Here is a 26,973-nt window from a genome sequence, read left to right as displayed (position 1 = left end):
GAGTCAGTATGAAACCACTGCAGGGGTAAGGCCTGCCACAGGGGTCTGCCCCGGCGTCTGGGGGACACCAAGGAGGCCCAGACGGCCTCGCTCCAAGTGGGGGCTCTTCCCACTCTGCTCCCTCAGAGGAAGTCCCCTTGCAAACCTTTCCCACAGAGACTGTTCCAGCTTATCCCTGCATAGAGGATTCTAGTTCCTTGGCAATGCGAGAAATTATTCAAACGAGTCAATCACATTCTCCCTTGAAAACCAAGAGTCGCTACACCCTCCTGATAAGACAAAGTCTGCCTCCCAGAGGCCCTGGTGGTTCACTGTTCCCAAGGGCCACCTCAATGCCGTTTATGTGAGGGGGTTGGCCCCCGGTGGCATGTGTGACTGATAAACTGCTGTCAGTGTCATCTGTCCGGTGTCATATGTTTGGCCATCCCCAACCCTCCCTCACCAACAGGGTGACTGGGAGGTGGTTAAAACAACCACCGCAGGGAGTTCCCGTTGTGGCGCCGAGGAAACCAATCCGACTCGTAAACATGAGGTGACCCCTGGCCTGGGAACCTCCATATGCCATGGGAGGGGGCCTTAAAAAGAAAAAAAGCATAAACCAAAAAAAGAAAGAGAAGCAACAACCACCACAGAGGGTGCCATTTTCTGGAATCCTTAAGTACCAAGCAGGTGCACTGGTGGTTTCTCATTGGATTATCCTGAGAACTCATACTGAAGGGTATGTAAACCGAGCCTTACCAATACCCCCTTCCACTCTGCTTATATATCCATACAGACTAGCCTCTGCCAGGATAAACTCAAGACATTCTCAAGTTAAGGGTGTTAGTGTTATGTGTTACAGAAATATGACGTATTTCATGTTACACAAAATTAAATGTTCCATTAAATGCAGACCCGACTATGGAGGAAACCAGTAGTTAAACCCAAAGGACATCTGCTTATAGTCTCAGATCTTACTCTGTCCAAGCCTATGTGAGTGTGCCCATTTTCTAACAGGAACCACAACCTGTAACTGGGATTTCCCACTGACATGGGGAAAAGGATAGCAGGCTTCTTGAGAGCCCATCGGCAGCCAGAGAGGGGAAGGTTAAATTATCGCTCATGAGTAAATCCGTCCACTGCTTCATTTAAAACTATACATGAATAATTGTATTGTCACTTCCACAGACACCATCCACAAAAGACTACCTTAAGGGTCTGCTCTAGACCAACAAGGACTCATCAAGAACCCCAAAGACCACAGGAAACCCATTTCCTCAGGGTGCCCTGGGGATACAGGCCCACGGTTTCAAGACCGAGAGGCCGCAGAGGGTATGGGGAAAGGACATGCATTTTTCCCTCTACTTTCAGGATCAGTGTACCTTTCTGCTAGTTGCACTCTTTATCTTTTTTTTTTTTTTTTTTGCCATTTCTTGGGCCGCTCCCTCGGCATATGGAGGTTCACAAGCTAGGGGTCGAACTGGAGCCGTAGCCACCGGCCTACACCACAGCCACAACAACTTGGGATCTGAGCCGCGTCTGCAACCTACACCACAGCTCATGACAATGCCGGATCCTTAACCCAATGAGCGAGGCCAAGGATCGAACCCGCAACCTCATGGTTCCTAGTCAGATTCGTTAACCACTTCACCCCAACAGGAACTCCGTGGTTACACTCTTTATCTTTAGCTCCCTAGATCGGGAAACAAAGAAAACTCATAACATGTCTATAAAACTTGGGTCAACATCTTTAAAGCTAGAGTCAGAGGAAATGGAAGGGAAGTAAGAACAAGACCTGCATTCAAGAAGTCAAACAAGCACGGAGTTCCCCTACAGCTCAGCAGGTTAAAGACCCAGAGCTGTCACTGCTGTGGCCTGGGAGGCTGCTGCGACGTGGGTCCAATCCCTGGCCTGGGAACTTTCACAGGCCACAGGCTTTCCAAAAAGGAAAAAAAAAAAAGAAAAAGAAATGATATAAACAGGGAGTTCCCTGGTGGTCTAGTGGTTAGGATTCTGATGCTTTCACTGCTGCAGCCCAGATTCAGTTCCCAGTCTGCCAACTGAGAGCCCACATTAAGCCACCGCACACCATGGCCCAAAACAAACAAACAAACAAAAAGAAGTGAGATAAACAGATTCGCTTTGGCAGGGTCACAAACATTCATCACGCTTTCATCCCTTTCTAGGAGGAGCTGCTAGAAATGCTCTGCTTTGGAGCAAAACACTACCTCAGTGAAACTGACTCTGAACCTCACCATGCCTCGATTTCCTCATCCATACAATGGGGATAGTCACAGTGCCTACCCGACAGGGCTTTATGAGAAGGTTAAATGAATTGATACAAGTCATGCGCTAACAATGCCTGGGACAGAGAAAGCTCCCTTGGCTCCTCATACATATATATTCAGGGGGTCATTTCTAATATTTTCAAAAAAATTATTACTCTAGACGCTTGAAAAGTTTAGACATGTATCAAAAAGGACTGGCAGAGAGAAGCTTCTGCATTATCAGTCATGTGAAACAGCTCATCACCCGCGCACATGTCTGAGTAAAGAACTCCTGCGATGAGATCATGTGAGCTGTGGTTGTGCAGGTCACTCCGGGGGTTGTTTTCCACATTTAATTTCACGGCTTCGTTTTGGTAGCTTCCTACTTATAACGGTAAGAGTCAGAGCTTAGCAAAATCAGGTTCACACCTATCAGAATCGAGCTTCCAGTTTCAAAAAGAAGGTCAGTCCGCAACACAAATGACTTCAAGGTATCCCACGAGATCTCGAGATACAAGTCCCTTTCTAAAAGCGAGCCGCATCCGTCTGTTCACATCCCTCAGGACCACAACAATGACCTCAACGACCAATGCAGGTAGAAATGGCTTGTGAATGACCTAAGAAGCAGGTGTCATTTACAGAATGAAGTTTCTGATTCCTTTGCTACCATGAAGTTCACTTCGCAGCGGGAAGCAAAGTGCCTGTACAGACCTGCGTGGGACCGCACAGGGCAGAAAGTGCCGGGTAAAAACAGCCCTTCAAAACAGGGATCCTCTGGATTTCCCACTATGGGCACAATGGCACCAGTGGTGCCTTGGGAGTGCCGGGATGCAGGTTCAATTCCCAGCCCGGCACAGTGGGTTAAGGATTCGGCTTTGCCGCAGCTGCGGCTTAGGTTACAACTGCAGCTGGAATCTGATTCCCTGGCCTGGGAGCTTCCTTCATATGCTGCGGGGTGGCCAAAAAAAAAGTAAAAAAAGAAAAACAAACAAACAAAAAACGTGGATCCTCTGTTCTGAGTCACTGACTAAAAGCACAAAAGAAAAAAAAGAAGAGCGAAAGGGTGGAAGTAAGGAGAAATGAAGACACCAGAAGAGAGGGAGAGAGGAGAAAAATAAGGAGCTGGTGGAGACGAAGTGTCATCTGCTCCTTGCTTGTGACGTGTCACCCTGGCCATCTGCTGAGCTCCTGGTGGGGTCGGTTCAGCATGAGGCACTGAAGTGACACACAGGAGGAAGGCTCCCTTCCTGCCCAGGGGGAAACGGGGCTGACAGCCTCGGCTTATCTCCAGAACCTCCAAGATAACAACAGCCTTTAGGGACAGAGATTAACTACGCCTAAACTTTCCACTTATTTTAAAACTTTCCATATTACAAAGCAAAACAAACAAAACCCCCAAAGCCCTCCTTTCTCAACTGGAATGGAGAGGGGTAATGAGACGGAAAGAAGGAACAATTTTACTATTCACATAATGCACTTTTAACTTAAAAAAATTCTATATAACTTCTTCATAATTAAAAAATAATAGTGGTTCACCTTATGGCTCAGTAGGTTAAGGACTGGGAGTTCCCATCATGGCACAGTGGTTAACAAATCTGACTAGGAACCATGAGGTTGTGGGTTCGATCCCTGGCCTTGCTCAGTGGGTTAAGGATCCGGCCTTGCCGTGAGCTGTGGTGTAGGTCGTAGACACGGCTCCCATCCCGCATTGCTGTGGCTCTGGTGTAGACTGCTTGGCTACAGCTCCGATTAGACCCCTAGCCTGGGAACCTCCATGTGCCGCGAGTGCGGCCCTAGAAAAGACAAAAAGGTTAAGGACCTGATGTCTCTGAGGATGTGGGTTCGATCCCTGGCCTCGCTCAGCGAGTTAAGGAACAGGCGTTGCCACAAGCTGCAGTGTAGGTCACAGATGCAGCTCAGATCTGTGTTGCTGTGGCTGTGGCATAAGCCAGCAGCTGAAGCTCTGACTGGATCCCTAGCCTGGAAACTTCCACAAGCCACAGGTGTGGCCATGGAAAGAAAATAATAATAATAATACATTAAGAATTGATAACCCCCATTTTCTCTCCTCCAAGCGTATTTATCTGGATTATTTCAAGTATTTCTCATAAACAGTATTTTTAAATGATTTTTATTTTTTCTATTACAGTTGGTTTACAGTGTTCTGTCAATTTCCTACGGTACAGCAAAGCAACGCAGTCACACATACATATACGCATAGTCTCTTTCTCACATTCTCCTCCATCCTGTTCCATCACAAGTGACTAGCGATAGTTTCCTGTGCTATACAGCGGGATCTCATTGCTTATCCACTCCAAATGCAATAGTATTTTTTAAATGATTTTGATTTATAAACAGTGTTTTTTTCATACTTGGAAAGAAGAGGTCAAAGGCAAGGGTAAAGGATAGACTGTAGACAGGCATCCTCATGCGGACCCCCCTACAAAACGCAAAAAAACTGGATCACACTGACATGTGGATTACAGCAATGACTTCTGTGTGTGTGTTTCCTGTAGACAGCTTATAAATGAACACACTTCTGTCCCTTTAGAGTGGCTGGTGTTTCTCCATGAGGGAGAACACTAGGTTTACCTGTAAAGTAAACCCAGGGAAGAAAGACTAGCTTTACCTTCGCATCAGAGTGAAATGGAGGCTTCTATAAATTCCAGTACCTCGGTTCACACTTAGATTCTGCTTATGGAATCCACGCACAGAACATTAGCAGAAAGGCCAGCAGAAATAGTTTCAGGGGCCAAGATTTCAATGAGCAGGCAGAGAAGACATTAATTTGTAGAGGATAAAAAGAGTCTATCAAAATACTTTGCTTAACAGTGAGAGGGCTCAACATGGATTAAAATAGCCTAGAATTACTACTATCCAGAGTCACATTCAAGAAAACGGCTAAGATCTCATTTTCGCCTACAGTGTGAAAGCAACAACAGTTCATCGAGTCACCACTCAGTGTAAAAACATACCTAAAGTCACTTTGCCATCAAAAAAGCTCCCAATCCTGTTAGAGCTTTGTAGTTTCTTCTCTTTACAGTATTTAAATTTTGTCCCACAAAAAGATTTCATACATATTAAGATCAAAACCCATTTCTTTGCTAGTGATACAAAATGTTTACTCTTCAGATCTTTATTTTTTTATTTCTTCACTAAAGCCTTCAAACCAATTTTCACTTTAAAAATTCCTTTTATATTTCCCCATATATGCTGCTCAGTCTTTTTTTTAGGGCCACACCTGCGGCATATGGAGATTCCCAGGCTAGGGGTCCCATTGGAGCTGTAGCTGCAGGCCTACACCACAACCACAACCACAGCCACAGTGACCCATAATCTGAGCCTGTCTGTGACCTACACCACAGCTCACGGCAACGCTGGATCCTTAACCCACTGCACAAGGCCAGGGACCGAACCTGCATCCTCATGGATGCTCGTCGGATTCCTCAACCACTGAGCCACGACGGGAACTCGCGGGAGTACTTGTTAATTAGAAACAGTATGTACTTCTGTTAAATACTGAAAAACGGTAAAGTAATACATAGGAGGAAAGATGTAATCTGTCAAACAGCTTTCACGGGTTATCTGCAAAAATCCATAAGCATATTTTACCTGGTTTCTAAACAGCTAAGACACGGGATTTTACCTGTTGCAGAGTGAGAATACTAAGAGATAAAGATAAGGAGTTTTCTTAACATTTTCCTAAAAGATTTCCTAACTTTCTTAGGTAAGACTCTTTCTTCTTTCCCATCTGGATACCCAACTAATCCATCCCAGGGCTGCCATACACTTAATGAGGAGACAACAGAAATGAGTCTGAAATAAGACATTTTGGCAGACAGATGTTCAAATCCTGAGATAATTTTATGAATAATTCACCCTATAAGGGAAACCACATTTTCTGTAGCAATGTCGTTCTGCTCTTTCCCCATACACACAAAAGTTGTACCAGGTGCTCCACCAGGCTCTTGACTTTGAGACATCTTAGTAAATCTTTGCTAACTCCAAGGTACCTACAGACTGCCCAGATTTTTTCACTTTCAGTCTTACATGTATAAGACACAGGGAAGAGGGTGTCTTTTATTTAAGACGAGTTTGTGATTTTTTTTTTCTTTTTTTAGGGCTGCACTCGCAGCATATGAAGGTTCCCAGGCAAGGGGTCGAATCAGAGCTCAAGCTGCTGGCCTACACCACAGCCACAGCAACGCAGGATCCGAGCCGTGTCTGCGATCTACACCACAGCTCACAGCAGTGCTGGATCCTTAACCCACTGGGCAAGGCCAGGGATCAAATCTGTGTCCTCATGGATGCTAGTCTGATTCATTTCCACTGAGCCATGATGGGAACGCCAAGAAGAGTTTATAAAATTTTGATTTTTTGTCTTGAGGCCGTACCTGCAGCAATTTTGATTTCTTTAGTGATAAAGTTGTCCGTGTTTTCTCAATAGTACATGAAGATCTTAAGATCTGTACTACCTAAGAAACTGTTAAAAGCTGCTTTTGCTGCTGAGGGAATTGACCCCCACGGCTCCTTTCTGCAGATCTGACAGAGGACAGCAGAATGAGAGCCATGCGACGTTTTGTGCTTTGCCATCCCACCCGATGGCACAGTGCTCAGCACATAGCTCGTAAAGACAGACATGTGGGGCGCCTTTTAACTCGACGTGTCTTCTGCAAGGGAGCTTTGCTTTAGTGAACAGCAGTAATTCTCCAAGTCCGTGTAACTGCTTTCCAAACTTAACAGGTGTTTCCTGTGCGTTCTGGACGCCCGGTCAGTGGGACACTGGTTTACTTAAAATGCAGCTGTATTCTGACCTCACACAAGTAAGAGCAATATTTAACCTGACAGCTATTTACTCAGATGTGACCACCTATTTCGCGCCGGGAGGTATGTGTCGGGGCCATGGATGCAAAGGTGCTTATCATCTGTTACCCTCTTCACGCTCCTATTTCGTGTATCTCCTGTTTCCCCTTTAGGAGGGAGGGGCGAGGGGCCGGGTTAACAAAGAGCTTTGCTGAGTGAGAGTGAGCGCTGTACAACAGCACATGGAGGCAAGGTGTGCTTTGTACCGCTTGGCATACAATCGAGACAGTAAGTGTCACCTATTGCTTTGACGACACGACCAACAGGATGTGCCAGGCAATATACCATGGAAGGGAATGGTGCAACTTCTCCCCCTCGTTCAGTCTTTCAACAAACATTTGCTGTGTGCCTACCATATGACAGACACTGTTTGAGGCACTGGGAAAAAAGTGGCATGACAAACTGAAGCGTCTCTCTGTGGAGAAAAGGAACCCCCCTCACTGTCGGGAGGAAGGTACATTGGTATAACCACCATGGAGGACAGTACGGAGGTTCCTTAAAAAACTAAATGTGTAACGACCATACAATCCAGCAATCCTGCATCTGGGCATATATTTGGAGAAAACCTTAATCTGAAAAGATGCACGCACACTCTCCCACCCCGCAACACACACACACACGGGAATACTACTAAGCCATAAAAAAAGAATGGAATGACGCCATTTGAAGAAACATGGATGGACCTAGTTATCACCCAAGTGAAGTCAGAGAGAGAAAGACAAATATCATATGGTATCACTTATAAGTGGAATCTCAAAAAATGACACAAAGGAATTGATTTATAAAACAGAAAATGGACCCACAGACACAGAAAACAAATTTATTGTTGCAACAGGGGAAAGAAAGGTGGCAGGCAGGAGGAATAAATTACACCACAGCCACAGCCATGCCAGATCTAAGCCATGTATATGACTTACCATGCCAACGGTTGCTCATGGCAACGGTGGATCCTTAACCCACTGAGCGAGGCCAGGGATGGAATCCCCGTCCTTGTGGATACTAGTTGGGCTCATTAGTGCTAAGACACAATGGGAACTCCTACCTTTCCTGTTTTGGAAGGGGAGATTTCCTTGAAAGGTAAGATATGAATTAGGTCTAGAAGACTGAGAGATAATCTGTCTGGGGTAAAGGGTATGTCAGGTATTACAATAAAGCTAAGAAAGGGGAATGGGACGTGTGGGAATGACGGGCAGTCTTATGTAAGTGGGTAAGCTTGTGAGATTAGAAAGGCCAACAAAAAGTCTTGTATACTAAGCTGGGGAGTTTGAACTTATTATCTAGGGAGTAAGCCATCAAATGATGCTTAATTACAAAATAATTCTTTGAAAAAAAAACCAATAATAACAATTCTTCTTAGAAAATGGGCAAAAGAAATCAGGATTTTGCAATTACTTGGTGGCTCAGTGAGTTAAGGATCTGGAGTTGTCATTCCTGTGAGTCAGGTCTCTGCTGTGGCAAGGGTTCAATCCCTGGCCTGGGAGCCTCCTCATGCCATGGGTGCAGCCAAAAAAAAAAAAAAAAAAATTACAAATAGCAAGTTCCCGTTGTGGTGAAGCAGAAATGAATCCAACTAGGAACTATGAGGTGCAGGTTTGATCCCTGGCCTTGCTCAGTGAGTTCAGGATCCAGCATTGCTGTGGCTGTGGTGTAGGCTGGCAGCTGTAGCTCTGATTAGACCCCTAGCCTAGGAACCTCCATATAGCAGGGGTGCAGCCTTAAAAAGACAAAAGATGGAAAAAAAACAAATAGCAAATGTGCACATGAAAAGATATTATCATCAGCCATCAAGGAAATGCAAATTATACCTAAATGGGATGTCATTACATACCTATGGGAATAACTACATAAAAGAGGACAAACAACAAGCACTGATGAAGACACTGGATCACTCATACGTTGCTGATGGGAAAGTAAAATGACAGAGCTACTCCGGAAAACAATTTGGTAGCTTCTTATGAAAGTAAACATACAATTACCACATATCCCACAATTGTACTTTTGGGCATTGATCTCAGAGAAATGAAAATATATGATCACATTGAAACTTATACATAAATGTCCATCATAGCTTTATTTGTAAGAGCCAAACAGTGGAAATGGCCTAATATATATATATATATTTTTTTTTTTTTTTTGGCTTTTTGCTATTTCTTTGGGCCGCTCCCGCAGCATATGGAGGTTCCCAGGCTAGGGGTCGAATCGGAGCTGTAGCCACCAGCCTACACCAGAGCCACAGCAACGCGGGATCTGAGCCGCATCTGCAACCTACACCCCAGCTCACGGCAACGCCGGATCATTAACCCACTGAGCAAGGGCAGGGACCGAACCCGCAACCTCATGGTTCCTAGTCAGATTCGTTAACCACTGCGGCACAACGGGAACTCCGGAAATGGCCTTTTAACTGGATGCCCTTTAACTGGAGTATTACTCAGCAATAGCAAGGAAGGAGCTATTGATGCAATGCAACAACTGGGCTGAATCTCCAGTGCGCTGTGCTAAATGAAGAAAGCCAACCCTAAAGGGTTACACACTGTAAGATTCCATTACATAGAGCATTGTTGAAATGATTATTGGCTGCAAAGGATTGAGGTGGGAGGTGGATGTAGTTACAGAAGGGCAACAAAAGAAGGGTTTTGGGCGTTTCCATCCTGGCTCAGCAGAAACGAATCTGACGAGCACTCATGAGGACGCAGGTTCGATCCCTGGCCTCGCTCAGTGGGTTAAGGTTCCAGCAGTGCCGTGGGCTGTGGTGTCGGTCGCAGACATGGCTCGGATCTGGCCTTGTTATGGCTGTGATGTAGGTCGGCAGCAGCTACAAATAGACCCCTAGCCTTCGAATCTCCATATGCCCGAGGGTACGGCCCTAAAAAGACAAAGAAACGGATTTTTGTAGTGATGGGATTATAGGGTATCTTGACTGTGACTTGTGTATACACAAACGTACACACCTGATAAAATTATACAGAACTAAATGTATAAACACACTGCAGATATTTAAGTCAGGATATTAACATCGATGTTAATATCCTGATGGAGCTATCTTACTCCGTCCCCATTAAGGGACTCTAGCTAAAGGATACTTAGTTTTTCTCCGTACTACTTCTTACAAACGCATGTGACTCTCTAGTTATATCAATAACAATTTCAATTAAAGAACAGTATACTAGAGTGTAAATTCCTTATAGGGAGGAACTGTCCTTAATTTCTCTGACTTCTAGTCTGATTCCACTCCATTCCCACAATTTCCAAATGCTGAGACCAATCAAGACGAAGGCATAACTAGAGGTACCTATTTCGTTTCTGGTTTATCCAAGGGAAAATTACATTTATTAATTTCTATAAAAGCAAAATCTGTTTCACTAAAATTCTCTCTATAAATGCTCTAAAATAAAATTTTAAAAGCCAACTCTATTAGCCACTAGTGATTTCTAAGACACTTGGAAATATCCCCTCTAGCAGTTAACATGTCACTACATCTACATGAGAACGAGACACCTTTGAAAGCAACTGTCATAGGAGGAGTCTTTCAGAGTCATGGAAAAGTGGCAGATTGAGGCCACGGGATTTCGGGTTGCTCCTATAACAAAAGCCTTCAGAGCAATGCTCTCCACTGTCCCTTTTCTATCCTCTGCTTTAGCATAAAACACAGGGAAGAGGAGAGGCAGCAAGCAAGTGACACAGAGCAGTGAGGTATACACGTGTCTACGTCTACACACTAAAAACTGTACAGTTACCTACCTTTAACAGCCAAGCACAGCTCTTACCAAGCTCGCTTTAGAGTGTCATGATCAGCATTCTTAAAATTTTCTTTTGTCTTTTTTATCCTGTTTTTTTTAGGGCCACACCCAGAGCATATGGAAGCTCCTAGGATAAGGGTTGAATAGGAGCTACAGCTGCCAGGTTACACCACAGCCACAGCGATGCAGGATCCGAGCCCCATCTGCGACCTACACCATAGCTCACGGCAATGCCAGATCCCTGACCCACTGAGTGAGGCCAGGGATTGAACCCACATCCTCGTGGACACCAGTTGGGTTCTTAACCTGCTGAGCCACAATGGAAACTCCCAGAAGGACTTTAACTCAGGCAGGATGAACACAGATGCTGAGTTAAAAAGTCACAAAGGGAGTTCTTGTTGTGGTTCACTGGCAACAAACCTGACTAGTATCCATTAGGACACAGGTTCCATCCCTGGCCTTGCTCAGTGGGTTAAAGATCTAGCTTCGGAGTTGCCGTCGTGTGGCACAGTGGTTAACAAATCCGACTAGGAATCATGAGGTTGCGGGTTCGATCCTTGGCCTTGCTCAGTGGGTTAAGGATCTGGCGTTGCCATGAGCTGTGGTGTAGGTCGCAGACGCAGCATGGATCCCAAGTTGCTGTGGCTCTGGTGTAGGCTGGTGGCTACAGCTCCGATTGGACCCCTAGCCTGGGAACCTCCATATGCTGCGGGAGCGGCCCAAGAAATAGCAAAAAAGACAAAAAAAAAAAAAAAAGATCTAGCTTCACCACGGCTGCAGCATAGGTCGAAGACGCAGCTCAGATCCCGCATTGCTGTAACTGTGGTACAGGCCAGCAGCCACAGCTCCGACTTGACCTGATCCTGGGCACTTCCATTTGCTGCAGATGCGGCCCTAAAAAAAAAAATTTAGCCCTAATTCAAAAGGCTCCAGAAATCCTATCTCCTTTAATCTTCAATGAGAGAGAGTGTATCACCTTCCCCTTTGGGGAGAAAACCCTACCACTCCAATTTTTCATTAAGATAATAAGCATATTATGTTATCATAAAAAGGCATTTCAGCCTTAGAAAATTATTGACTTTGAGGAATTCATGAATAGCGATTCATATTAAACTGCGGTGCTTTAGAGCTCAGAAAGCACTTGACAGAGAATGATGAGCAAGGATAACAGATAAAACAGCAACTGTCGTGTCAATCAGTGGGGGAACATGAAACATGCATAACCCTTTCTGGGTCGTTAACATCCACATGCAAACTGGGAGATGAGAGGAACCGTTTTAACTTGTTTTGAATAGCAAACGCTATGAACTTAACCAAATGCAAACATGGCATAAGCAGTTCAGTTTCCAACCACTGAGCCATCTATTTCCTCACCAGAAAAGCTTTCAAAACTCGAGTTCTTCTTGCATGAAAAATCTGGGGCCTCTGAAAATGCTCACTACCATCTATCCATATCACTGCAGGTGTCCCTGTGTTTTCCCTTTAGAAAATGAATCAACTGAGCAAAGTGATATTGTTTTCAATTAGGGTGCTCTGGGGAGACGATTCCCAGAAGTCTGCAACACGAGCATGTTCTGATTTAACGTCATTATGTCTTGGAGTTCCCATCGTGGCTCAGTGGTTAACAAATCCTACTAGGAGCCACGAGGTGGCGGGTTCGATCCCTGGCCTTGCTCAGTGGGTGAAGGATCCGGTGTTGCCGTAAGGAGTGGTGTAGGTCGCAGACACAGCTCGGATCCCGAGTTGCTGTGGCTGAGGTGTAGACCAGCGGCTACAACTCCAATTAGACCCCTAGCTTGGGAACCTCCATATGCCGCAGGAGCAGCCCTAGAAAAGGCAAAAAGACAAAATAAATAAATAAATAAATAAAATAAAATCCTTATGTCTCAGGATCAGAAAATTTGGTTCCATACTCAGTTCATCTGCGTGTCAGCTGTGTGCCCCTGGGCAAGTCACTAGACCTCACTGAGGCTTCGTTTCCTCATCGGTAAAAGAAGCTCATGTCTTAGAGGATAAGAGGGATAAATAACTCTCGGAAGAGCTCAGAGCACATGAGAAATATCGAGCAAACAGCCATTACTACCAAACACAGAATCCATGCTGTTGGAAGTTAACGGCATTTGTTATCCTTGATATTGTCTGATCGATGAATTTTTGGTGAAGTGGGGACAAAACTGGATTGATGACTTGAATCACAGGGTTGAAGGGAAGCAAGCTTTTGTTAACATATATGAGGAGAAGCAGATATGTGCTGGCTGAAGACTTTTGCTTGCTTTGAACACTCGCCTCCCTGAAATTACTATTTAAAAAATAGGAGCCATATCACCCTATGCTCACAGGCGGCTGTGTGGCAGCCCTCCTTCCGGACGGGGGAATAAAATCTGTCAAAATCTGTCCAGCAGAGGAGCAAAAAGCAACGGATCCTGAAACTTTTTGCAACTCAAGTCACTTGCGTTTTCTAAATCTTGCTGACTTTCTCTGTCCTGCTCCCACGACAGCCTCAGAAGTGGCAATGTGGTATTTTGAAGTACCGGGTGGGAGCTGTGATTTTGCAATTTCCCATCCCTGTGGGGTGGGGAAAGTCAACAAGTCTGGCTGGGCTCCGTTTTATCAGTGAATGAGGAGGCTGGACTGGCTGATTTGTAATGACTCCTGCAGTTCTAAAATGCAGTGATGGTGTAACTTCATTTAACCTAAAGCCATTAAATATCCAATGTTTTGCAAACTACCCAAAAGGCCTCTGTTTAAATTCCCTCACCCAAAAGCTGCTACCTGGACGAATGAACGAGGTCATTATTTATCCCTCCCTCCCCTCCAGGGTGTCCTTCCCACAACCTGCTAGGCGTTAGAGAGGAACTGTGCTTTATTCTCCTGCTTCCAACAGTGGAGCTACTGAAAGAAAAATTAGGTAGTGAAAAAGCTACTCATTTAAATTGAAATCTCTATTTCCTCGTGACTGCAGATACATCTAAGGTCCAACAGAAAGAGGGGGAAAAAAACCCACAAAACCAGTTACCAATTATTCTTTCTTTATTCATTATAGCTACGTTCCTGGGCTTGAAATTACAGTTGCCATGCAGTTCAAACCAGAACTGCTTTTCAGATTAAGAAAAACAAAAATAACAACCAAAGCCAAAAAACCAAACAAACCCCAAAATCAGAAAACACAAAACAAAAACCAAGCTATTCTAAGTTTATTAAAACCAAGTCTATTCTTTAATTCCTAATGTTTCAAATGATAGTAACATGTGTCAAAGTATATGGACCATTATAAAAATGTTACCAAGAAAGGACTTTAAAAAACACATGACCTGAGTAAAACATGGTTTTCACAGAATCCACAGGAGCTAAAAGAACCAGGAGTTGTATCATTTCAAACAGAAAAAAGTTAAATGTGTTCGTTTTCCTTTTAATTTTTATCCAAACATTCAGGGGAAACTGACTTTCTTTGTTCAGTGTTTATTATTTCACCTTTCCTGTAGCAGAAACCAAAATACTTTGATAAATGGGAGAGTCTGGTAAACAGACCTTTGAACGTTAGGGCTCAGAAGCACTAATCCAGTCGCATTTCCATTTCTGTCCGTTTGTCCTGAAGTCACCACCAACAGGCTTCAGGTTCCCTATATTTAAAAGGGTAATAACACCTAATACAGCCTTACTCCAATCCACACTTGTATGGATCCATAATATGGGCAAACAAGAAGGGATGAGAAATCTGAAAGCAACCTTCAGAAGACAGCTGACCTTTCTGGAAATACTATCAGAGGACTTTTCTCCACTGACTGACTGTTTAACCAACCCAATTTTTATGGCTCCAGTGACAGCCATTTGTCTCTGCCTGATGTCAAAACTACTTGCAAATACTTCTTCTTTTTTTTTTTCCCTGCAGAGACCCACAATTACCAGACCCAGACTAAACCACCCAAAGTTGTTCCATACCATCCAGAAGAAAGTAGGCAGTTCCATTCCTGAACTTAACTTTTAAACTCAGTATTTAATAAAAAGGTCAGCACTGCTTTGTAGTTTCCCACACCCAAATATACTATCACTTGAACTCTTCTTTGTACCTAATATAGTTTCAAGAAAGTATTAAAATACATAGGCTCAGAGGTCCCATCATGGCTCAATGGTTAACGAACTCGACTAGTATCCATTAGGACGCAGGTTCAATTCCTGGCCCTGCTCAGTGGGTTAAGGATCTCGTGTTGCTGTGAGCTGTGGTGTAGGTTGCAGACACGGCTCGGATGCTGCATTGCTGTGGCTCTGGCAGGGGCCAGCAGCTACAGCTCCAATTTGACCCCTAACCTAGGAACCTCCACGTGCCGCAGGTTTGGCCCTAAGAAGACAAAAAGACAAAATAATAATAATAATAATAATAAAATAAAATAAAATAGGCTCATATAAAAATGTTTACTTTTTAAGTAAAAGGCTCTCCCTAAATACCAAATTAGTCTATGCAACTCCAGGAAAAGATGACACATTTTAAAGAAATATCTGGAAGAACGCAGAACGCTTACCAAAGTACTATACAAGCACAGGCACTGCTTATGAGTCCCTGAACTATGAGTACACTCATCCTCTTGTGCACAAGCAAGAGCCTGCAGGCCCGAGGGCTGCTGAGCCAAAGTCACCCTCTCCGCCTCTCATTCTGCTCCCTCCTCCTTCCTCAACGTGCTCATCAACACACCAACCTTTTCCTCCTTGGAGGCACCGGCATTTAAGGGTCCAAAAAGAACCCTATTTATTTAATTTTACGGCTCTGTTTTAATCCCAGAGTCCCTGTCTCATTTCCTATGACTTTCCATTAGCGTTTTTCACATATTAGAAGCTGAAGATGCTCTGATGGGTGGGCTGGGAATCCAACTCCTAGGCACAGTTATTTCCATTGCAAAAATGCACTGAATTCCGAACATCCTACTAATGGGCTTAATCCATTCACCAGCGAATGGACTGTCTCATTATCTTCACCCATCAGATCCTCACAGGTATTAAAAATGCTCAGGAAAAGAATGAGGGCCTTCCCTGTCACTTCCCGCATCTGCCCTTTCCCAAGAGGCTCACAATAAGAACACTTGTCCAGGAAAGAGGTCAGACGCTCACTTTGCAGAGCAATTTATAGCTAACTGACATAATTAATTTCAATTTTATGAAAACAAAACCATAACTTTGGCTAAATTTTAAAATGTTTGATCTTTAATATTCAAAAATTTAATGAAAACCTGACAATGGAAAACCAATCAATTAGCTCTAAAAATAACGCCACCCTTCAGTGCAAATATCAGCTATCTCAAAACTGTATTCTTATCAAGGAAGACAGGGTGCGTGTGTGTGTGTGTGTGTGTGTACAATCACAATGTAGGATATTAGTTCTTCCACTCCTGACTGAAAATATGCCCCCCTGAAAGTAAAGTGACATTCTATCACATACAAACATGTATATGTGATAAACTATCACTTTGCTATTTTGGCGAGAATGAGACCAAAGTAATATAGGTGGACAAAATACTGCAATTTAGAAGTTCCTGCTGTGGCACAGCAAGTGAAGGACCCAGCCATTGTCTCGGCAGTGGCTCAGGTCACTGCTGCAGCTCAGGTTCGATGCCCAGCCCTGCGCTGTGGGTTAAAGATCCAGCATTGCTGCAGCTGTGGTGCAGGCTGCAGCTGAGGCTCAGATTTGATCCCTGGCCCCGGAACGTCCACATGCTATGGGTGTGGCCCCAACAGAACAAAACGAGAAATTAATTTAGCTAATTCCTAACACAAATTTAAAAGGAAAACAAAAAGCTTTATCACCAAGAAATAAAATCCAGTGCTTCTAGCTGCAGGGTCAAATGTATGTAAACAAATAGATTTGCCAAAACCGTGTGGCTTCGGTTCCAACACGAGAAACACAAAGTTAAAAAGCCATACAAATTTTTGATATTTCCTGAGCTGCTGCTGAAAATAACTCACAGGAAAGGGCTGATGTTGAGACATATGAGTCCCAACCCCCACCCTCTAACGGTGCTTAATCTTACTGGTGCTATGACAACCATGGAAACGCTCATTAGGGCTATTAATTTATACTTTAATCGTTATATTAGGATCCAACCATACCACCAGATGGTAAATGTAACCCAAGGGCGCTATCTTGTAGACTCCGTGAAGATTTATAGCACAAGTGCCATAATGGGATTTGAGACTGGAAATGCCATTTGGCAGCTCTTTAAGCCCAGGTCTTTTTTTTTCCTTTTCTCGGTTTTTCTTTTTAGCTGTACCCATGGTGTGTGGAAGTTCCTGGCCAGGGATGGAACCCTTGCCACAGCATCAACCTGAGCCACTTCAGGGACAAAGCCGGATTCTTAATCTGCCCTGTGACGAGAGAATTCCTAAGCCCAGCTTTGTGCTTAAAGTAGGGAGAAAATAAACAATGACGTTGAGGTTAGAAAATGATCCCCTGAATGCCCAATCTAATCGTGTCCACTTTTATAAGCCTGGGGTCAAAGGTCACCATCTCTGTGAAGTCATCTTTAATGACCTACTTGGGGTGCAACTCAGACAAAACTAAGATTAATAAAACCATGGTGTCCTATAACCGAGCTGTCTCACTGGGCAGAAACTCCTAGGGAGTGGCACCCCTTTCACTTCTGACACGTGGTCAGCGTTGTGCAGTAAATACACTGAGCACTTGAAAGCCCAATCACTGTACATTTTCTGTGAAGTGCTTATAAGAGCAAGTTAAAACAACAGAGGAAAAAGCTGGAATGTTTCCTGGGAAAGTTTTTCTTGGTTATAGAATCAAGAAATCTGCTACGATTTTTTTAATTTTAATTTTATTTTTTATTTATTTATTTTTTGTCTTTTTAGGGCTGCACCCACAGCATATGGAGGTTCCCAGGCTAGGGGTCAAATCAGAGCTGTAGCCACCCACCTATGCCACAGCCAGAGCAATGCCAGATCCCCAACCTACACCATAGGTGTGCAACACCAGATCCTTAACCCACTGAGGGAGGCCAAAGATCGAACCTGCGTCCTCATGGATGCCAGTCAGATTTGTTTCTGCTGAGCCAGGATGGGAACTCCTCTGCTACAATTTTAAGAGGAAAATTCCAATGTTTGGGCACAATTGTTTTGCAACTTGTCCCTAACTTTTCACTCTCAGGGGCCCAAACTTTAGGAACTTCCCGGTAGAAGTCAAACCCGTACAATCACAGCAGGAAATGGGCACTCATCACCTGCACGCCAGCGAGGGAGGAGGGCCCACGGCCTGGCAGTTGTTCTGGGTTTCTGAGGTCTGAAACATTTCAGAGGAAGAGCCTAACTGTTCCCAAAACACACTGGAAGCCTCCAAAGGGGCTCATAATCTTATTTCCCACAAAACTGTTGCTGGGAAGCCGGAACAGGGACCCAGTGGATGTACCAGGTTAGGAAACCTGAAGCTCTGTGTCTATGGCCTCACCTTCCTTCACCTTGACCTCTGGCTGCTCAGCCTTCTGAGCGCCACTCCTACCCATCCGGCCCCCTCCCTCCGTTCTTTCCACGGGAGTTTTTCTTGCCTGAGGCTAGAAAATCAATTAGCAGACTCACACAAAGGGGACTGGGGAGTGTGAAAAGGGAGGGATAGGAAAAATCATGGAAAAGGAGGGAAAGAAAAATCTAATCTACAGCCTCCTCCAGCCCGGCCCCCGGGCTCTCTCCTTCTTATCACCCTCAGGGCCTCAGAGTCCGCTTCCCCAGCAAGCCCAGCCCCGGGTTTCCTCATTCCTCCTCAGGCACCTCACCCCTTCCACAAACCCTGCTGCTTCGGAAGCAGCGGATTTGCTCCCCCAACACCCAGGCCAACTCGCCTACATCAGCACCAAGTGCTGTGGGGGAGAGTTTACCTGGGACGCGGGAAGGGGAGGCCGCTGCAGCAGCAGTTTACGTCCCAGAGGGGCTCAAATGGATTCGTTACCCACCAGCTCCGCAGCGGTTTCTTTGGGGAAACACACTCTGGGCTCCACATCATCAGAAACGCTTAGGAACAGGATCCTTTTTGGAACGGGGGGCTGCCCACCATTCTCTCCTGCTCAGTTATAAACAGGGTGTCATCGATGTGCCCATGTGAAGTGGCTGGATTCATTAAACATCTCAACTCTACAGAAGCTGCCCACGGGGGCCACCCTCCCGCTTGGCAACTGTCTGTTTACTAATCCGGAATCTGCTTGGTTACGTGCGTAGATGCACTAAAACTAGCGCGCGTTGTCTCTGTGAACCAGTTGCCCTAAGATCCAGAAGCCTTTTCCCCCACGCCCACCCCCGCCCCAAGGCCCAAGACACTGTTAGAGACACTCCTTTGATTCATTTTAGCAGAAAAAAAAAAAAAAAATCTTAAACAAGGTTCATCTGTATTTGGTCGTAGCATTTTAGAAACCTAGGGGGTTAGATTTTGAGTTAATTACTCTCAAGCACAGGGCTGTGTTTTCAACAGTCAGATCAACAGACAGGACTGCCTCCTGGATCCACGCAGCTCACCTGAAGCAGGCGCCCCAGTTCTCATTTACCTTATTTCGGGGGCGGTCCTCCTCAGGAAGGCTTGAATTTGGCTGCCTCTTTCTCAGCGATGTTGTTTACAAAAGGTACAACCTTCCAGGCAAAACTGTTGGTCTGGCCCTTTGACTGAAGGCTTTTGATTCAGCGGGCACATTTTAGGAGCCTCGAGCCCGCCTGGGCCTCCCTGCTCCAGGCCTAACCAGACATCTCCAGGGAAAGCTACATTCAGAAGCAGAGTCGCCCACGCTTCACCAGGCTGCCTTACTTAACGCCTTTAACCTGTCTGCCCAAAGGCGCCCTGGGTTTCCTGTGGCCTTGAGAAAGAGCCCTCCAGGAATGCCCGCTGCGCTGGCCGGGCTGGCACGCGAACCCCTGCCCTCCTGGTTCCCCCAACTGGAGCAGCAGTGCCCAAAGGCACAAGAGGCAAACCAGAGGAGTTCACAGCTGGTGTTAGAGATAATGACAGACCCTCCAGATCACGCCTTAGGGCCAACAAGAAACCCGACCAAGGGCCAACCCTCCAATTTCAAGGACAAACTTCATTGCTCTGGACAGGAGCATGTCACATGCTAAACTCCCTCCTTGCACCTACACAATAACACACAAACACTGATGAAAAGGAGGGCAGCGCTAACAAAACCATTGCACGGCGAGAAGAGCAGGCATGAAAATAGACTTTAAAACAAAGGTGGACAGGAGGTCCCGTCGTGGTGCAGTGGTTAGCGAATCCGACTAGGAACCATGAGGTGGCAGGTTCGGTCCCTGCCCTTGCTCAGTGGGTTAAGGATCCGGCGTTGCCGTGAGCTGTGGTGTAGGTTGCAGATGCGGCTCAGATCCCGCGTTGCTGTGGTGTAGGCCGGTGGCTATGGCTCCGATTGGACCCCTAGCCTGGGAACCTCCATACACCGTGGGGGCGGCCCAAGAAATGGCAAAAAGATAAAAACAAACAAACAAACAAACCAAAAAAACCAAGGTGGACACTTTACTCTCCATTATTGAACTATTTACGCCACAGGAGAGGCTTCTGCCTGGGGATCACCTTCAGGGAGCAGACAGCTTGCCAACGAGAAGGCCGTCAGCTGGGGAGCAGGGAGTCCAAGGATTCCGAGTAAGGAGACGTGCTCAAAGAGCAGCAATGACCAAGACTTTACTTAATAACTGTATTTCCTCAATTCGCCCAATAATCCTTTTCTTGAGGCCCTCCGAGGTGCCACACAGGTGAATATTTCTACAAAAGTCCTATTTTAAGACCCAAGCACGCAAAGGCTTGAAGTTAGCGACCTAAGAACACAAAGACTTCAAAGAGGGTCTGGGCGCTTTGTGTTAAGCACAGAACACTTTAGATATGAGGCCAAGGTTCCCTCGGGGCCTCTGGCGAGAGAAGGTGGCTGCTCCCGTGGTCGCCTCCTCTGCCTCATTCACTCACTCGTGTCCTCAACGGCCATCTACTGAGCCCTCCCAAGCCCCGTGCCTGGCCTCAGGCAGGACAAAAAGGTGCGGCCAGAACTCTTCGTGGAGCTTAAAACCGAATACCAGTCAGACACATCCGTAAACAATCCCTGCCCTAAAACAGACCAAGATAAAGGCTGTAAGGAGACCACAGCCTAACTGGAAGGTCAGAATAGGAAGTAAACACTTCCCACTAGGTAACTGTAGAAGTTTCAGGAAGCCCAGGATGGCTGAGCTGGACCAACAAAGATGGGAAGGGTTTAATTAAGACAGAGCGAGAAGGTCCAGGGGTAAGAGGTATATATTCAAAAGTGAAAAGGGACAGTAGTTGTTTTCTGGCAGTTTTTCCTGTGTCCCTCTGAAGTTAGTAATTAGCCTCCAACAAGAGAAATAACTAATGCTCAAAGCGTAGTGGATTTTGCAAACGTAGAGGTTTTATCTGACAGAGGCGCCATACTGTAGGTAAGCACAGATTTTAACAATTTCAGGGATTTCTTATTTCTAGCAAATAACCCTCACTGAATGGGCCAATGTCCTCCCCAAGGGCCTCACTAGGACGTCCAAGCGGTGCTTTAGAGGCACGGGGCTGTCTCTGCTCTAGGTCTTCCTTGCCGTACCGACACTACGCCTACTGTTTCAAAGTCTTTGAATCAGCTCGTGAAAGAAGTCAACTGCTTAAAGGCTGCACTGCTAGTAATCCCGAGAGACGAGACAAAGAGACTGCATACGCTTACCTAAACCATTCTCTCCCCGCGTGATTTTTCCCCGCGTGTGACATTAACCCATCTCACAGGGTTGCTGAAGGTTAATTTCAGTGACACCCACGCGGCAGGGCAGTGTCTGTCTGACACCGGTGTGTTACCTGGAATGCTGATGTCTGCGTCCAAGCAGCAGCTGGCCGCCTGAAGCTTCATACGGCTCTTCCACCTCATACACGTTTGCATCGGCGTCCTCCACGCTGCTGGAATTCTGCCAGGCCACGTCTGACGTTTTCCCCGCAGCCATAATAAACGGCAAATTCTCATATTCTGGTATTTCCTCATAATGGCGTATATTTTCATACTCGGGTGCACAGCCACCTGTAACCGATTTGCAAGGCGCCTGGGATGCCGGCTCCCTGGAGAGCATCTGGTCATCCAGAGACTCAGCTCGGGGTCCGTTAGCTCCACTGGCCTGGCCCCGAGGCGTCTTCCTCTTCTTTGGGGATTCCAGGCCATGGTTATCCGCCGAGTGCGCCTTGGTGGGTTTATTTCTCTTCTCTTCTCCTACCAACGAGCTGGGCCCATCACTTTCGCTCCCTTTCCGCTCCCTTCCCACAAGGCTGCCTGAGGCTGTGTCTCCAGGTTGGCTACTCTTGGACCAAAATTTCTGGAAGTCACTTTTCATGAAACAGATGGACAGTTTCAGGGCGAGCAACTTCTTTAAAGAGTTCTTCTTCTGAGCGTCCTTGCAAGGCTTAGTGCACCTTTCCATGTCCACAGCGGATAATGATTTGGCTCTTGGCTTGGCCAGGGCGGTGGTGGGCTCACCGTCCGAGGAGGCGGTGGCAGACTTTAGGGATTGCGGGCTCCCGGAAAAGGGTATAATAGGATGGGGTAACTTCCACACGGGCTTCTCTGAAGCCTGTTTAGCCATCTCGGAAGCGGATGATATGCCGTGGCTTGGGGCACAGAGATGATTTCTTTCTAGACCCTTCTTTGAATTTTTGTCTTCATCTGAGGGGTAAGAACTTTTCTCTGCAAGCTCCTCTGAGGCAGCCTTTTTAAGTACTCCTGCAGCAGGCAAGCTGTGTCTCTGAGGCTTTTTGGGGACAATTCTTGAGGAACTTTCATCTTTTACCACAGATTCCTTTTGCAGTGTGGGGCCAGACACTCCCGGGTTACAGGCAGCAGGCAAATGTTCGCTGCAGGCTAACTTGAGCTGCTTGGGCAGGCTCATAGACAGAGTACTGCATCTTATAAAACTGGTCCCCTGGTCCACAGCAAGCGACACACTAGAACCATCTCCTGTCCTGTTGTCGGAACTCAAATTAGAGTCTGTCCCTAAAGGAGGTGCCGTCTTTTCAAAGGAAGATGTTTCGGGACACAAGGCTTTCTGTGAATTGACAAAGGTTTGTCTATCACCGTCGAAGTCCACATTCAATTCACGTTGCTCTCCTGGCTTCGCTTGGTCCACCTGTTCCTGGTTCCACAAAACATTCTGATGAGAAACACTGATTGTATTGTTTTTCAAACTATCTTCGAAAAGACAAGAGCTACTGTCTACAGTGGCCGGTTCTTCAGTATGTTCACTGGACGCATCTATACGTTTCTGGCGTAATAAACGTGCAGCACGTGCCTTTCTGGGCTTAGGAGTTGGAAATTTGGGGGTACACGGCACCAAGTGAATTTCCAAGGGACCAAGGTCTCTGATTTCTGAATTCTTCCTCTCTCCACCTGATGATAAAACAGTGCTCCTTTTACCATTTTCTAGAGCTTCTTGTTCAGATGCATGAAGACAACCATTGCTTTGTTCGCTGTCATTCTGACTCGTTTCAACATGCTGACACGCATCGCTAGGAAGCTGTAGGTGGCAACGGTGGTGATCAGGAACTTTCCCAAAGCGGGACAGGGAAGGTGACAAATCCGCAAAGTCGATTCTGAACTGTCTGGTGGAATTCCAGCCATCATTCATTTCTGGACTGTCTGTGGATCTCTGCTTCTGCGGGAAAATAAAAGGGGATGCTCGCTGCGTTAAAACATCTTTGAGCTTCTCTTCCAGGATGCTTGCCTTTAAAATCACTTCACTCTGGCTCTTCACCTTTTCACCCCGAGCGTCACATTTACCCTGAGACTTCACAGCTGAACAAGACTCATCAACCTGACGATGTTCTAAGTGTTCGTGCATTTCCAGGGACCCTAAGACAAGCTGCTTGACACACAAAGTCTCCCTATTCCCAAGTTTATGGTTACACTCAGGACGGCAGGAATACACTGGTAAAATATAATCACTGCTCCGATGCCCGGGGTTTTCGCAGCCAGAGCTGTCAGTGCTTTCAGATGATTCCTGTTGCTGCTCTTCCAGGTTCACGAGGAGTTTCCTTGATGGTGACTGCCTGACGTCTTGAACAGGTGAGGCCTTCAGAACTTTTGGTTTTGGAGCTATTGCTGGTTTGGTTTTCTTTGTTGGCTGTGGAACACTAGAAACCACGCTATCAGGTTTAGGTGCCACAGGAGGTGGAGCTGGCTTATTAGCTGCCACCACAAACTTTGGCTTAGGGGCCACGGGTGGCTTCTTAATCTCTAGAAAGAAAAGAAAAAAAAAAAAAGTTTGAGGACCAAAAAACCAAAGCACAAGATGGTAAATGATTAAATCTGCTAATATTTTTACCTTTGTGTGTGTGTGTGTGTGTGTGTGCCTTTTGTCTTTTTAGGGCTGCACCTGCAGCATATGGAGGTTCCCAGGCTAGGGGTCGAATGGGAGCTACAGCTGCTGGCCTAGGCCACAGCCACAGCAACGCCAGATCCTTAACCCACTGAGCGGCGCCAGGGATCAAACCCGCAACCTCATGGTTCCTATTAGGTTCCTTTCTGCTGTGCCACAAAGGGAACTTTTGACAATATAGTGAACCTGCATTTTACTAAGGAGATCGTGTTACATTACAATAATATTTTCAATTATTACTCTTGAAAATCCTGCTAAGTTGCCCTTCAATTCCAGTACTCATAGCTTTTGGTAAACTCACTGTACATTCCTGAAAAATTCCAATACAGTTTTTCTCCTGACTCTGGAACAGATTACCGTATTGTCAGTCAACACTAAATCAAATAACTAGCTTCTGCTTGGGATCCATTATACTTGGAGAAAGTACTTGAGTTCATTTGAGGAATGCTAAAAGGGGAATTTGCCTAAGGTTTATTCAGGGTTCAAGCTTCCAGGTGAATAAGCAGTACTTCTCTACCTCCAATAATATACAATAGAGTTGTATAAATGCCCTTTGTCAATGACTTATCTCGCTAGACCCCCAAAACAACCTTAAAAAGGAATACAGAAATGAGAAATTTCCCAGCCTTAAAGACTGACAAGGAATGAAACTAAATTATTTGAGGCTCATGATAAAGTGGGTATTTTTTTCTGTGCAGGGGTTGTCAAATGGGAATCTTCACTGTCATTCCTCATTGAGCTTTATTTACTTATTTTTTTTTAAAGTCGCATACCTGGGCTCTGCTCCAGGTGCCTATGCTGTGTACCCTTCACTAATCACCAATAGCACATTTAAAAGATGACCGTAGCTCCTATTATAGCCATTCTTCCTTGGTGTTATATAAAAAAGTACTTTTATGTTTTCTCACCTATACCATCCACCCCTCATCACCCAGTCACGTTTCCCAAGACTGGAGGCAAAAGCTATTTTATCTTATGCTGCTGATACTTCAGTTTGTTCCTCCAACAGGATCTAAAGCGTAACGAAAACTTAATTTAGCGAAAAAAATAAATGCCAACCTTTCAAAATATCTGCTGGATATTGTTTAAGCACTTGAGTACACAGAGGCTTTGATTCTTCACTCAGTGATGACTTTCTTTGAAACAAAGGAAATTAGTCACAACACTCCAACTTGGGAAGATATTACAGGGACATGAGGAGGGGGAAAAACAAGAGTAGGTGCTCCACTTCCTTTTACCAACCGAAGAAGAATTTCCCCAAACCCCTAAGGCACCAAGTTCGACCAAGTTCACTTGAAACAGATGCCTTAGTCAATTCCTCAGTACAATGTTACAATAAAAGAGATATGGAATATTTCCAAAATAATACAAATTCCCAGAGCTATACAATTTCAGTGCAGTATTCAATAAACTTGTGATTTTGTTTTTAGGGAGAAAAAAATTTAAAACCATTCAAAGCCTAAGGATAAAGCTTGGTGTGATGGTCTGTTCAATCAAACCCTTGATGTATTAAGTCAAGTCTCAAGAGCACTATGAATGCCCTAGGCCTCTTTTCAACCTCTCACCTTCCCCAAGAGGAGGAAAACTGACAGACTGTCACATTGATTTCATTTCTATAGCCATTCTGAAAACATCCTACCTCTGGGCAGTTTGGAGGCATTAAAAAAAAAAATCGATTTTGTTTTATTTTTATTTTCATTTGGCTTTTTAGGTCCACACCCTCGGCATATGGAAGTTCCCAGGCTCAGGTTCTAATCAGAGCTGCCGGCCTACGCTGCAGCCACAGCAATGCGGGATCTGAACCGCACCTGCGACCTACACCACAGCTCGGGGCAACACGGGATCCTTAACCCACTGAGTGGAGCCAGGGATCAAACCCACCTCCTCATGGATACTAGTTGGGTTCATTACTGCTGAGCCACAACAGGGCTATCTTATTTTCTATTAAAAAAAAAAAAAAGTCAATTTTGCAATATGGAAAGCGTTCTAGAGACTGGCTGCACAGCAAGGTGAATGTACTTAACACCACCAAACACCAAACTGTACACTTAAAACCAGTATACACGGTAAGTTTGTGGTAGGTGTATTTCATAATTAAAAACAAAACAAACAAAAACCCTGTCTTACTAAATGCATCTTTTATTTTCTGAATCTTATAGCCTTTTTAGAAGCTTCAGGATCATTTAACCAACCAATTTTTGCTATTTTTCTTCAATCTTTTTTTAATCTTTGATATCAACTTTACTCTTTTTTAAAAGACCTGTTTTGCACATGAGTTTGCATCCAAGAAACATAAATCTCTGTTCTCTCTTAGTGTCCTAGAAATTCACTTCACTGCATATGAGCCACGGTTGATTACCAACAAACACAGCACAGCCCATGTACCTAACTGCCTCAATGCACACTCACTGAATTAAATAACAACTGGAAACTTCAGCTTACCTGGTTGGTTACCAGTGTACTGGACAAAGCCAGTAACATCACTGGCAGAGCTGGCTAACCTATTTGTGTGCCTTGGTGTTGTCTGTTTCCTTACCTGTAAATGAGGCGGTTGAACAGATCTCTAAAGACTATACGATTTTTTTTTTTGTCTTTTTAGTTATTTCTTGGGCCGCTCCTGCGGCATATGGAGATTCCCAGGCTAGGGGTCTAATCGGAGCCGCAGCCACCGGCCTACACCAGAGCCACAGCAACGCGGGATCCGAGCCGCATCTGTAACCTACACCACAGCTCACGGCAACACA

The 26,973-nt window shown here is 45.3% G+C and overlaps 1 protein-coding gene across 1 annotated transcript in view; it reads right to left on the bottom strand.

Annotated features, from left to right (window-relative positions):
- FGD6 (FYVE, RhoGEF and PH domain containing 6) overlaps positions 1 to 26,973 on the bottom strand; it is a 120,521-nt gene that overhangs the window by 90,588 nt on the left and 2,960 nt on the right. The window contains exon 2 of the mRNA XM_047788262.1: positions 21,669 to 24,087. Within this exon, the coding sequence (XP_047644218.1) occupies positions 21,669 to 24,087 (2,419 nt within the window). The remainder of the gene's footprint in view (positions 1 to 21,668; positions 24,088 to 26,973) is intronic.

The sequence above is a fragment of the Phacochoerus africanus genome, chromosome 7 (genome assembly GCF_016906955.1).
Source record: "Phacochoerus africanus isolate WHEZ1 chromosome 7, ROS_Pafr_v1, whole genome shotgun sequence".
Taxonomy (NCBI): Eukaryota; Metazoa; Chordata; class Mammalia; order Artiodactyla; family Suidae; genus Phacochoerus; species Phacochoerus africanus.
Note: the sequence above shows the minus strand (reverse complement) of the source record. Positions and strands in the feature narration are given on the sequence as shown.